At 35.9% G+C, this 13722-nt stretch overlaps 2 protein-coding genes across 2 annotated transcripts in view; one reads left to right on the top strand and one right to left on the bottom strand.

Moving 5' to 3' along the window:
• The window catches only part of LOC111613028 (guanine nucleotide exchange factor DBS-like), a 243031-nt gene that overhangs the window by 204012 nt on the left and 25297 nt on the right, over positions 1-13722 (top strand). The window contains exons 24-27 of the mRNA XM_023354329.1: positions 8976-9074; positions 9201-9293; positions 9900-10025; positions 13015-13215. Of these exons, the coding sequence (XP_023210097.1) occupies positions 8976-9074; positions 9201-9293; positions 9900-10025; positions 13015-13215 (519 nt within the window). The remainder of the gene's footprint in view (positions 1-8975; positions 9075-9200; positions 9294-9899; positions 10026-13014; positions 13216-13722) is intronic.
• On the bottom strand, positions 4996-6950 carry LOC111613038. Its single transcript, XM_023354341.1, has one exon. It carries the CDS (start codon positions 6698-6700, stop codon positions 6047-6049), a length of 654 nt encoding a protein of 217 aa, XP_023210109.1. The 5' UTR covers positions 6701-6950; the 3' UTR covers positions 4996-6046.

The following is a 13722-nucleotide window of genomic DNA, read 5'->3' as shown; positions in this document are numbered from 1 at the left end:
AAGTCTTGTTATTCTACCAGTTTTACTGCTCAACTACTTTACTGATTCCACTTTTGCACAGCATTGTCATGAATATAATTTTTAAGGCTACTACATGAGAGAGGGATGTGAGTGTAGTCCAAATCAGAGTCCTTTGCAGCTGACTTAGCCTCAAAGTCAGCTTTCTCATTTCCTAGTATGCCAGTATGGCCATGAACAAATATAAAAGTTATCTTATTTACAAGATTTTTAATATGGTGCTGGATATATGGGATTTTATTGCTATTGCAATTGGGATTTAATAGAGCTTTTAGGACAGACTGAAAATCACTATAAATGTTGATAGACAGAGTTTTGTTTGGTAGTGAAGTGGCCCACTGAATAGCTTGGTAGTCAGCATCTTCTTCAGCTTGATAGATGGAGGTATGTGGGAGGTATCTGCAGTGGTGATATTCAGCGGGTTCGCACAGGTTCGGCCGAACCCGTTGTTAAACACACGTAACATTTCTCAGTGGTTTTGTTTCTTTTAAAAAATATATTAAACTCTGTAACACTACTAAACTAGAGCCTTATATACTGTTCGCCTTGGTGCAACCTCCATCGACCGTTTCAATCTCGACTGAAAGTCTGAAACGAGGTTCAATCGCAATCGATTCAAAAGAGTTCTTGAAACTAGGTCGTCATACGAGAGATCCCACAATCCCACGCGCGCGAGAAAATACAAGATGGCTGCGGAACACGTGTCGGGCTATCGACAGCGAAATAAAAAAGATATTGTATTTCGAGAGATGATGACATCTATCTATTATTATAATAATACCTAATGATAAAATAAATGATTTAGAAAAGTTTTTTCTTGAGAAAAAGCCAATTTTTATGTTTATAAAATATTTTGAATGAAAAATATTAAAATATGTACAAAATAAATAGTTTTGAACACTTTTTTTTATTATTTATAAAAAAAAATAGTTCTGGCATAAACAATGTTAAATTTTAACTGACTTAATTTTGCGAACGCATCTTTTTTATTTATATGGTTATCTTAAGGTCAGTTTTTGCGCTAATGTCGTTAATGCACCATTTGAGCGAAAAAAATTAAGGAAAAATTTTCTGTTAGCGAACCCTTTGTTAAATATTTCGAATATCACCACTGGGTATCTGTACCTTCTAACATATTTTTGGCAAAATATGTCAGTTTGGAGGAAGATACAGATACTTGAGCCAACAAGAAGTGGAGCTTTTGGACCCATCTGTGTAGATATTAATGTCTGCATGATTATCCATGGAGGAAGCAGATGACACCAAATAACCTTGTTTACAGGATGATGATCAGAGATAGTAGGGTAATTGCAATGTGGTAGCATATGAACTGCCATAGATAGGAGTAGAGACCATTGTTGACCCTTGATGTTTGTAGTTCTGATGTAGTAGTTTAGATGTAGTCTACAATACATAGTGGCAAAGTGTAGTTCTGATGTAGTCTACAATACATAGTGGCAAAGGAAGGAGCTCTGCTAGTATCAGAGAGGCATTAGTAAAAACAGTTCTGCAGCACTTTGAAATTCTGATAGCAAACTGGTTTTGAAGAGAGAATAATTTACTTGCTACTGAATTTTTACTTGTTACATGACCACAGCTAGAGACCGCATAAAGTAGCATTGGTTGTATTGCCCCATTATATAGAGTTTTATAAGCTTTATTATTTAGTCCCCAGGTGAACCTAGCAAATTTTAGCAGCATGTAGTTTATTTTCTTGGCCTTAGCCAAGATGTAATCAATATGGCAATAGAATGTGGTTTCTCTCTATTCTCTCTTGTTTTATTTTATATGACGTTTCTATTTACTGTACATGTGCACTAGCTAGTTGATCTGGCAAAGTTTTTTGCTGTGTCTTTTGTGAAAATTAAAATTAATATAAAAACAAATATTATGATGTTGATTGATGATGATGATGATGATGATGATGATGATGATGATAATAATAATAATAATAGTAATGTACATGGACGACATAAGACATAAAACTTTATGCATCCACACAAAAACAACTTCATCAACTCCTACAAATTACACATTCATACACCAAGGACATACAAATGGAGTTTGGCTTAGACAAATGCAAAACACTTCACATAGAAAAAGGAATCCTGAAGAAAGAAGATTTTGCACTTGGAAATGAAGAAGTTATTGAATCCATGGAAGAGGGTGAGGCTACAAGTATTTAGGATTTCAACAGGCCAAACTAACAGAACATACACAAATAAAACAAAGAATAATTAAAGAATATCATAGTAGGTTAAATTTTCCTCAGAGCACAGTTAAATGCAAAACACACAGTTAAAGCAATAAACACATATGTCATCCCAGTACTCACATACTCTTTTGGAGTTATATATTGGACTCACACAGATCTTGAGCAACTCCAAAGGAAAACAAGAACAACACTTACTAAGCATAAACAACATCATCCTAAATCCGCTACAAAAAGATTAACCCACATAAATGTAACGTTAGGTTACATTGAACACCTTAAAGAAGTAGAGTCTAACCACTCGAACTATGTAAACTTTATTAGGAATCACAAAGAGACACTTAGCTAATGTGTACTCTAGCACAAGGTCTAACAAGAACTACTGTAGACAAAGGAGAGCTACCACGTGCCGTAGACCAGGCTCAGCTCCATCTATCGGCAGTCAGGCCATGTGTCTAACAGACATTCGCATGTGACATCTTCCCCCTTTTTTTTTTAGACCTTGCTAGATTGCAAATACATTGAACAAATTCGTTTACAAATTTAGTCTATTTGGAGGACGTACAATTCTGCCGGAGCGAGTTGTCGTAACCACGCCTTGGTTGTTCTTGGATTCACTGTCGGCCAGCTGAGTATCACTTTTGGGTAGTCGTGTAGTAGAGTCCTGTGCAGGAAGTGCTGGGGTAACAGTAGGTGGAAACTGGGCCTTGGTTGGCATTATCATCGAAGAATTACGATGTAGCAATGAACCATCTGCTGTACGCACTAAGTAGGAACGAGGTTGTGGAAGTTGCTTTTCCACTATTGCTGGTGACCACTGCCTATGAGCAGTTTTGATTCTCACTGATGACTTCTCGGGCAATGAAGGACGTTCAACAGCCCGACGACGTCATGCTTGCGAGGTGCGATTGGATTGTAGTTTGGGAAACACATCTTTGAAACCTACTGACCTTGCAGACGGGTGAATTGGGAATAACTTTGCCGTCTGCCTCCCAAACAAACGCTGAGCAGGAGAACCGAGACCACTGCGTGGTAGATTCCACCAATTTAGAAGTGCTAGGGATTAATCTGTTCCATCAGCACGACATCTTTTGATGATGGATTTGGCAGTTTGTACGTACCTCTCAGCCAGCCCGTTGGACTGAGGGTATTTGGGAGAGGCAGTCACGTGACTGATCTTCCATTGTGAACAGAATTGATGGAACTGATGTGAAGAGTATTGAGGCCCATTGTCAGATTCCAGGGTGTCCGGAATTCCATGCACTGCAAAGACACGCTTTAAAAAGTTTATAACTGCTAATGTGGTGGGATTCTTTAGTTTTTCGTATTCAAAGAAACCCGAGTAACTGTCAGCCACTAGCACATAGATGTCACCTGTCACCTCAAACAAATCACTGGCAAGTCGCTGCCAAGGATACCGTGGCACGGGCTTCATGAGGAGAGACTCCCGATCAGGAGCACGAGCCATGGCCTGGCAAATGTGACAAGCTGCAGTAATGTTCTCTATATCGTGGGTCATCCCAGGCCAAAAAAATAATTTGTCTAGCTCGATTGAGCATTAATTGAATCCCGGGGTGGCCCAGGTGCAACTTCCGGAGATAAGCGAGACGGAGTTTTAAGGGCACTAGGAGTCTTTTTCCTTTAAAGATGAGTCCTTCATACACTGACAGTTCGTCTCTGTACGTCCAAAATTCACGGATGGCAACTGGAATTTGATCAATCGAGTCTGGCCAGCCCACTTGTATGATCGTAATAAGTTGCTGTAGTTTCGTATCCACCTCCATAGCTTGACTTAAGTCAGCTACCTTACATTCTGCCAGTGGAACATCCACAGCAACAATAAAATCATCTAGCGGATCACAGGAAATTACTGTTGCACAGTTCCGGCTTAGAGCATCGGCCACGGGGATGTCTCTGCCACGCTTGTATACCACTGTAGGTGTATATTGGAGAACGTCGAATAACAGACGTTGTAATCGAGGTGGTGCTGTGTTCAGGGACTTTTTTGCAATGCTTTCTAACGGCTTATGATCCGTTTCAATCGTTAACTGCTTCCCATAGATGTAGTCATGGAACTTTATACACCCGTGCCGCATTGCGAATGCTTCCTATCTCTGTTGAGCATCAGTTAGTGCTTTTGTGGAATAAGCTATAGGGCGTCCCTCCTGCAATAGCACTGCTCCCACAGCATATGAGCTAGCATCCACTGATAGCATTACGGCTTTGTTGACATCATAGAATGCCAGCAGTGGGGCTTTTTTCAATGCTGTTTTCAAGCTGTTAAGAGCATTCTGTTGCTGATGGTCCTAGGTCTAGGTTACGCCTTTTTGAAGTAGTGAACGAAGGGGTTCAGTCAACGAAGAATAGTTTGGAATGAATTTAGAAACATAATTAGTCATTCCTAGAAAACGTTGTAACTCTGTTATGTTAGTAGGGACTTTCAAACAGTTGATAGCTTCACCCTCTTCAGGGTTGATCTGGACACCTTGAGCACTGAAGACATGACCCAGAAAGTTTACTGACGTTTCCTCAAATGCACATTTTTCTTGGTTCAATCTGGCACCCCGCTTGTACAGGCAGGATAGTACTTCGTTGGTGAATTTACGTAAGTCTGGTATATTGTCTGCCCAGATCAAAATGTCGTCCATAGAACACTTCGTATTTTGGCAGCTCTTTATGATGTTCTGCATTACCTGCTGAAAAATCTGTGGTGCCGAGCCAGGCCGAATGGCACACGTTGAAAAGAGTAGCGGCCCCATGGAGTATTCACTGTTAGCAAGTCAGCAGTACGTGGTGTAACGGGCAGTTGCCAAAATCCCTTTCGGGCATCTAACAGGGTAAAGTAGCGTGCATTCGTTATGCGCGCCGCTATGTCTTCCACTGTTTTGAGTGGAAAATGATGCCTTTTGATGGCTTTATTAATATCTGACGGATCCATGCACAAGTGGATTCTGCCCTCTTTGTGCACGACCACTAATGGACTCACTGCCGGTGTCGGGTGGGTGACTGGTTTGAGCACCTTTAGCTTGACCATATTGTCCAGCTCCTTCTTGACTTCTGCACGAATTGTGTAAGGAATATTTTGTGGTGGATGCACGTGAAGAACTGGATTGTCTATTAATTCTATGTCGTACACGAAATCTATGATACAGCCAATACCTCTAAATATATTATCTGGCACTGCAACTTCCGGTTCAACTATTTCTACTCGGTGGACGAGATTGAGCTTTTCACAGGTATCTTTGCCTAGCAAGGGAGAATATTCGCCTTCCACAACAATAAACTTTATTCTCGCACTACGACCTTCCACAACACAACTAGCAACACATTCACCTAGCACAGGAGTATAGGTGTGGTTGAAGGAACGAATGTGACGTATGACACTAGGGATTACTTTTAGCTTAAGGCGTTGCACTAAGGAAGCTGGGACAACGTCGCCATCTGCTCCAGTGTCCAACTTGAACACCGCGGAAATTCCACCGGAAAATCTGACAGGAACACGCCATGTTTGGGAAAGACTCGGACATGTGGGTTGGTCTTGGAGCAACTCCAACACAGACAAACAGTCATACTCGCGTTCTCTGTCCGCCTTGTTGGGGAGCTGCACTTCACATGTCTGCTGCGACTTTTGCCGTCTAGACGGACAATTTCTAGCATAATGACCCTTTTTTGAACACTGGCGGCAGTGGACCTTAAATGCTAGACACTTTTGATATTCATGCGACATGCTGCATCTCCAACACAAACGCTCTGCGGCATTATTTGTCGGAGTTGCTGAGATCGTTTTCGAGAATTTTAGCGAATTCACGTCACTGTTCACAAATCCATTCTCGGTTGCATCTCCCTCAGTTGAATGGATGCTGATTCGCTGGCTCTACAGATCTGAATAGCATGATCCAGCGTCAGAGTAGGTTCTCTGAGCAATTGTTCTCTAATCTTATTGGAGCGTATGCCCTGCACTATTTTGTCTCTTAAGAGGCTGTCCTCTTGTATACCGAAATTACATTCCCGAATTTTGGTTCTAAGGTTAGTCAAGAATTTGTCGAATGACTCACCTTCCGACTGCACGTGCCTGTTGAACAACCAGCAGGCGTATGTTTCATTTCCTTGTGGAGCGAAATATGCATCAAACTTTTGAAGGATTACTAGTGGATCCGTTTTCTCTTCCTCCGTGAGCAAAAAGGTATTGAAGATGACCATTGCATCTTGTCCAATGACCGCCATGAGGACCTCTGCTTGGACATTTGGCGGTTTCGACGATAGCTGTGTGGCCGTCGCAAACCATTCATAACGCTGTTTCCACAGTTTCCACGTGGTAGACATGTTGCAATCGGTCACAACTAACTCTGCTGGGGCTTTTAGTGGTGCTCTATCCATATTAGAAGGTAGCGTATGATTCGATATTGGGCAGTAGAACTTGCGGACAGATCGATCAGCACAAAAATGTTTTATTCTGACACCATGTAACATTAGGTTACGTTGAACACCTTAAAGAAGTAGAGTCGAACCACTCGGACTATGTAAACTTTATTAGGAATCACAAAGAGACACTTAGCTTATGTGTACTCTAGCACGAGGTCTAACAAGAACTACTGTAGACAAAGGAGAGCTATCACGTGCCGTAGACCAGGCTCAGCGCCATCTATCGGCAGTCAGGCCATGTGTCTAATGGACACTCGCATGTGACAATAAAGATGACGGACATGGCCTGATTGACATAGTTAACCTTCACTACAAACAAATACAGTCACTGCGAGAGTTTTTCTACAAGAAATGAGAAACATCACAGTTACATAAAGCAGTAACTCTAGCAGACTCAAATAACACACCATTAAACTTACATTCTCATCATACAGACATGACACAACATATAAAAATCATAGACACCATCAAGCAATTGTGGGTTCGAAAGGCATTCCATGGCAGGCATCCTTATGACCTGGCCCAGAATTTTGTTGACAAAACTGCATCAAACAGCTGGTTAGATCCAGGACGCCTCTTTGGGTAGATGGAAGGATTCATGATTGCCATACAGGATCAGGTCATAAATACTAAAAACTACAGAAAACACATACTCAAAGATACAACACTCACAAATGACACATGCAGTAAATGTCACATTGTGCCAGAAACTATACAACACATCACTTCTGGGTGCAAGCTCTTGGCACAGACAGATTATTTACACAGACATAATCAAGTAGCAAATATAATACACCAAGAGCTTGCAAAGAAACACAACTTGGTAGACATTCACGAACCATACTACAAGTATATTCCACAGACAGTATTGGAAAACTACATGCACGAAATGTACTACGACAGAGCCATAATCACAGATAAAACAATTTACCACAACAGACCAGACATCACACTCATTGACAAACACAATAAAATCACATACATTATAGACATAGCCATTCCAAACACTCACAATGTACAAAACACATGCACTGAAAAAATTAGCAAGTACACAGAACTCGCCCAGGAAATAAGGCATCTGTGGAGGATGGATAGGGTGCTTATTGTACCTGTCGTTCTCTCCTGTACAGGTGTGATACCACACACACTACACAAAAGCCTGGGAACATTACAATTGAATAGAAATACATACATCACACTACAGAAGGCCACTATATTGAATACATGCCATATTGTTAGGAAATTCCTGAATACAGACACTGACACTGACACACTTATTTAATTTTAGTTTTGTTTTGGTTGCTATGCCTTGACTCTGGTCTGGCATAGTACAGAGCCACCGGTGTCAACCGAGTATAACCCACTAAACCCAACATAATAATAATGAGTGCTTGCAAAATGCTATGCACAGTTTGGAAAAATCTTTTGTGCATATACATTTTGTGACCCATCCTGTGAACAACAGATAAATCAAACATGTAACAATATCTTCTAACTTAATTACTGGTGCCAATGAACACACTTAACAAACCTTTATGTCCAGTAACATTTAAAATTCGTGAAACGAACATTTTTGATTTCACTTGAGGTCTGCTTTAGGTTAAATTGAGAAGGAATTGCAAACTTAGAATGCCTTATATTGATTTCAAATGTTAAATTTTAAAATAAAATTGGAACATGGTTATTAAACTTTTTAAACTCAAGTAAACAGTCCTTTTTGATGCTCCTGTTACCACCAAGACTCATTTTGCAACATTGTTTAATTCCTTTATAAAGTTTTCTCTTCATCCATAAATCTATGCACATTGCATATTATTTTGTGAGCCTTCTTTTTTGATGTAAGTGTTTGTTATTTCATAGAAATTTCTAAGACTCTTCAGAAAACAGTCTCCATTGAAGTAATAGTATGTTTGACTGACTAAATTCATAGATTACTTCTCTGGAACTCTCCTGCTTTTCCAATTATTCCCAGGCTACAAAGGGTTTGCTTTTGTTTACACAAATGCTCTTTTCAAGGAAAAAATGGTGTATTACAACTGATAAAATTTGTACAGCTTAAATACTTGCACATGTAGCAAAATTACCACAGAACTATCTCATCCCATCACTCTATCTCCCCTAAACAAGCACAGTTGGTAGGTATTGACTAAGTGCAATCTTTTATTGCATTTACTATATGTAAGCTTCTAGTTCTTAATAATAACAAAGCCAAATTTGAGAGTAATATATAATAAAATGAATAATTTAAATATTTAAATAGCTATTTTAAAACGAAAAAATACATAACATAATTATTAATTTGAAAATTTTAATTTTATTTTAGAGGGAGACTTTTCACAAACTCTATAGTACATACTGCTTAAATAAACCTAAGTCAGAAGCACTCAGGAGACAATGTGGTGATGATAATCCATTTTTTAAGGTCTTAATTTTTAAATTAAATTAAAATAGTAATCATATTTAACATTACATTATTTAATATGAATGTAAATTAAAAATATGAAGTCTAAGAATAATTTACTAAATATTTTAAAATGATATTTGTTAGGAATGTCAAAAAAATCTGGGTCATAAATTACCTTTAGGAGCTTATTTGCTTAAACCAGTACAAAGGATAACAAAATACCAATTATTATTAAAGGTACTGCACATATAAATATTATCATGTACAGTAGAGCGTCGTTTATCCAAAAGTCGGTTATCCGAAACGTTGGTTATCCAAAAGAATTCCAGTTGGCAAATTTAAATTTTTGCTAGGGCTGTGGCACTGCAATCTTTGGCTATATCTTGGGCTACTCCAATATTATTTTGTTGGTGTGTGTGCTTTGGCTGGCAGCATTGGCACTTCTGTGTGGTGTTTTTCTGAAAAGTGTGCGTGGTGCTGAATCAAACATTTTTGATACTAGATGAACTTTTAAAGTATAATTTTTTTGTTTTTATATTTTTCAATATATTTATTTTGTTTGTAAAAAATAAAGAAATAATTTTTAACGATGCAATAGCCATGATTATTATTTTAAAAAGTTTACGTTAGGCTTAACATCGACGAAAATTCAACATAAAGCGGCACACAACGGAGAAAAATTTCAACACGGGATAGGTTAATATATTTTTTCGTACATAATCGGTTATCCGAAAAATAAGTTATCCGAACAACCCCAGTCCCCAATTGATTTGGATAAATGATACTCTACTGTATATTAACATATTTTATTTTTCAATCTAATATAAATAATTTTATTTAAAGGATCTTTTGAAGTATTCAGAAGAAGGACCTGGTCAAAATGAATTACAAGAATCAGTAGATGCCATGCTAGGTGTTTTGAAATATGTTAATGATAGCATGCACCAAATAGCTATTACTGGATTTCATGTTAGTGATTTATTTATAATCTTTGCAATGATGATATTAGTTTGGAGCAGTGTTTTTCAATTTCCTGTCTGCAGAAAAACATTTGACAGTACTGACATTAGCACAGTTAATTATGGGAGATAGTAATATAGAGTTAGTATACATACTTTGTTATATACAGTAACTCTAAATAAGCATATATAAGCCTAATTCATATTACATATAATTACTGGTCCATATAAAATTATCCATAATTTTACTGGTCCAAAATGAGAAAAAGGTTGAGAAACACTAGTTTAGAGAATGTCCACAAACTGATAAGCCTAATTCATATTACATATAATTACTGGTCCATATAAAATTATCCATAATTTTACTGGTCCAAAATGAGAAAAAGGTTGAGAAACACTAGTTTAGAGAATGTCCACAAACTGATAAGCCTAATTCATATTACATATAATTACTGGTCCATATAAAATTATCCATAATTTTACTGGTCCAAAATGAGAAAAAGGTTGAGAAACACTAGTTTAGAGAATGTCCACAAACTGCATAGTCTAATTGAAGAGGATAGGGGTAAATCAGCAGCTAGTATGGACCACTATAATGGAGGAGGGTTCTGGATCTGGTCATGTAGCCTAGCCTCTTAAAAAATTGTTTCAAGTTTCAATGTAGCCTATTGTTAGAAGTGTATTATAGATATAATGTATGAGCATGGACAGTATCAGGAAAACTATTAACAGAAGCAGCATTGAACAGAAGGGGCAATAAATCAGCAATATTGATCAAGAACCAGTGATGTAACAGCAGAGTGAGTTTATGTAATTGCACAGTTATAATTATGTAATTTAATTCATTATTATAAAAAAAATTAATACAGAATTATATACAATATAGTTATAAGAGTAACATAAAAATGCATATTCTATAGTTTTATATAGTGGGGTGTGAATAATTACAACAGTATAATGTAAATTGTAAAAGTTAAAAGAACACCAAATAGGAAAAACCATTTGGAAAACCAACCTGGTGTTTAAATTAAAATAAGATAAAATAAAAGTATTTGGAGGTTCAGCTTTTTCAGACTATACATTAAATTATTATTTCAGCAACCCAATAGTGCTGTTTTTTCCAAAACTTATCACAACTGCTGTATGTAATAATCCTTTTTTTATTTTTTATTTTTGCAAAATGCATTTTGGACTCATATCATCCCTCTTCAGTTGTTATACAGTTGTTACATATTAAACTGTACAATTTAAAAGGAAAATTCTTGAACATTTTGAAATAAGAAAATTAAATTAAGGAATAAAAATTAATAATAATGATGGTATGCAATTATAGTCCTCTTAGTGTCAATTTTTAGCCAGCAGCGGGACAAAGTCCCCTACAATAATGTTTAAGTATTCTATAAAAGTGAAGTAAAAGTTCTTCATTTTGTGTTTTATTTATACATTAAATGTGTCCTTATCTTATGGTATGTGTCTTGTTGATTTCAATAATGTATTTGATGATTTGAAAGCTAAATGTGTATTTAATAATTTGGTTTGTACACCAAATGTAAGTTTATGTTATTGTTTATATACAGTAGAGCATCGATTATCCAACCCCTGATTAACTGTCACATCAGTTAACCGACCGTTCTAGTTGGCAAATTTCAAATGTTTGCTAGTGATGTGGTGCTATAATATTTGGCTATGTCTTGGCTACTTTAATATTATTTTTGTTAAATTTTTGCATATTTTAGCTGGCATCAATGGCACGACCATTGAAGGGAGGCTAGTATTTAAACGGGACTTAATTTTTTAATTATGAGTGGTTGTTTGTTTTGTGAGCAATAAAATAATTTTTAATGATACAATAGCGACGATTATTATTTTAAAAAAAAATTGTTAGGCTAAACATTGATGAAAATTCAATGCGATGTTGGTTAATAGCGATATACTAATATACTAATTACATGGGATATACTAATATACTATACTAATAATGTATATTTTTCATTTTTTCAGTCATCCGATTTTTCAGTTATCCGACCAACCTGAGTCCCCAATTAAGTCGGATAATCGATGCTCTACTGTATTAATAATTTTGTTGTTAAAAATGGGAATTTATTTGTATCTTTGTTTTGTACAGTTTAATATGTAACAACTGTATAACAACTGAAGAGGGACAATATGAGTCCAAAATGCATTTTGTTAAAGTGTTAAAGGTACTTAAAAAGAATAAAAAAAATAGTTATAACATACAGAAGTTGTTATGATAAGTTTTGGAAAAAACAGTACTATTGAGTTGCTGAAATAATAATTTGATGCAGATCCAAACAAGAAGCTAAATGAAGGAGACTATACATTGTTTTAAGATTACTGAAACAAAAAGTCACCAGGGCAAAGAGGGGCCAAAATTTGAAAAATATTGAGCTACATGGTTTGTAGATGTTCCCTTAGAGAGGAAACAAACAAATTGTAATTTAAGAAATTTAATTTCTAAAATAAATGTAAAAAACATGAAAACTTTTCTACACTGTGTCCCAAAAGTTATTGGGCATATGTTCTTTCTAAAGCAGATGTTGAAAATTTCTCATGGGCCTGAAGACAAGTCTGGACATGCTTTATCATATTGTTGAAAAGTAGCTATAGCATAGCCAATAAGATCTGCTGAATATGAGTGTTTATTGCTACCTTTAGTTCATCAACAGTGTGGATTGTTTTTTATAAACGTTTTTTTTCAGTTCACCCCACAGATAAAAATTTCACAAATAACTTTGGATTTTTGGTTTGCTTTTGTGGGACTTGGATTTGGTGACTGAACAGGCTAAGTTGGGCTTTCACCAAAACATTTATATATGAAAAAATTTTTAATTTGAAAGTATCTGAAAAAAAAAAGACATTACTAAACAGTAACTTTTGGGACACCTTGTATTATTAAACAATGTAGAATTTTTAGTTTCTGTTTTGCTACACTAGACAATATTAAATGTATCAATTAGATGATATATTGTATCATATAGGGTAGTCTTGCTGATTATGGAAAATTGCTTCTACAAAGTTCATTCAATGTTTGGATGGAAAGGAAGAAAAAAGAAAAAATAAGAGAACTAAGATTCAAACCAAGACAACGTTATATATTTCTATATGAACAACTGGTTCTCTTTACTAAAAAATATGGACGAGAAGATAATCCAAGTTATGCATTCAAAAATGCATTGAAGGTGAATTAAGCAATTATGATAATTAGATAAGTATTTTTCACAATACTGTAATTCAATATCCATTTTTATTTTTTTATTATTAGAAAATTTATTTAAACATTACATTTTTCAAAATTATAGTCTTTAAAAATTTGCTCTGTTTTTTCTATTTGTTGCTAATTTTGATAAGAAATAATAAGCTATTGATAACTTAAAGTTTAAAATTTTACATTATTGCATTTTTATATTGATATTTCTGTTATCATTTTTTTATTCCTACAAATAATTACATAAAAAATTTTCATAATTTCTTTTTTAATATATTTAAATATCATAGATCACTGTTTAAATAACTCACTCATGACTATTCACAACCAAGGATCAAGAGTTCTATCCTTCACCATTCAGCCACCCCGTTTTGGTCCTGGCTGAACCCATGATGGGCATGGAAAAAAAATGGCCTTCTTATAAGGAGCCATCCAAGCTTTGACATCCTGAATTTTGTTGAAATTTTAATACATTTTAGTA

This window comes from Centruroides sculpturatus, unplaced genomic scaffold (assembly GCF_000671375.1).
Source record: "Centruroides sculpturatus isolate CEXI.00-Female unplaced genomic scaffold, Cexi_2.0 scaffold310, whole genome shotgun sequence".
NCBI lineage: Eukaryota > Metazoa > Arthropoda > Arachnida > Scorpiones > Buthidae > Centruroides > Centruroides sculpturatus.
Note: the sequence above shows the minus strand (reverse complement) of the source record. Positions and strands in the feature narration are given on the sequence as shown.

Excerpts from the sequence above, each read along its gene's own strand:
- LOC111613038 (XM_023354341.1), bottom strand. The coding sequence starts at position 6,700 with ATGTTACATGGTGTCAGAATAAAACATTTTTGTGCTGATCGATCTGTC.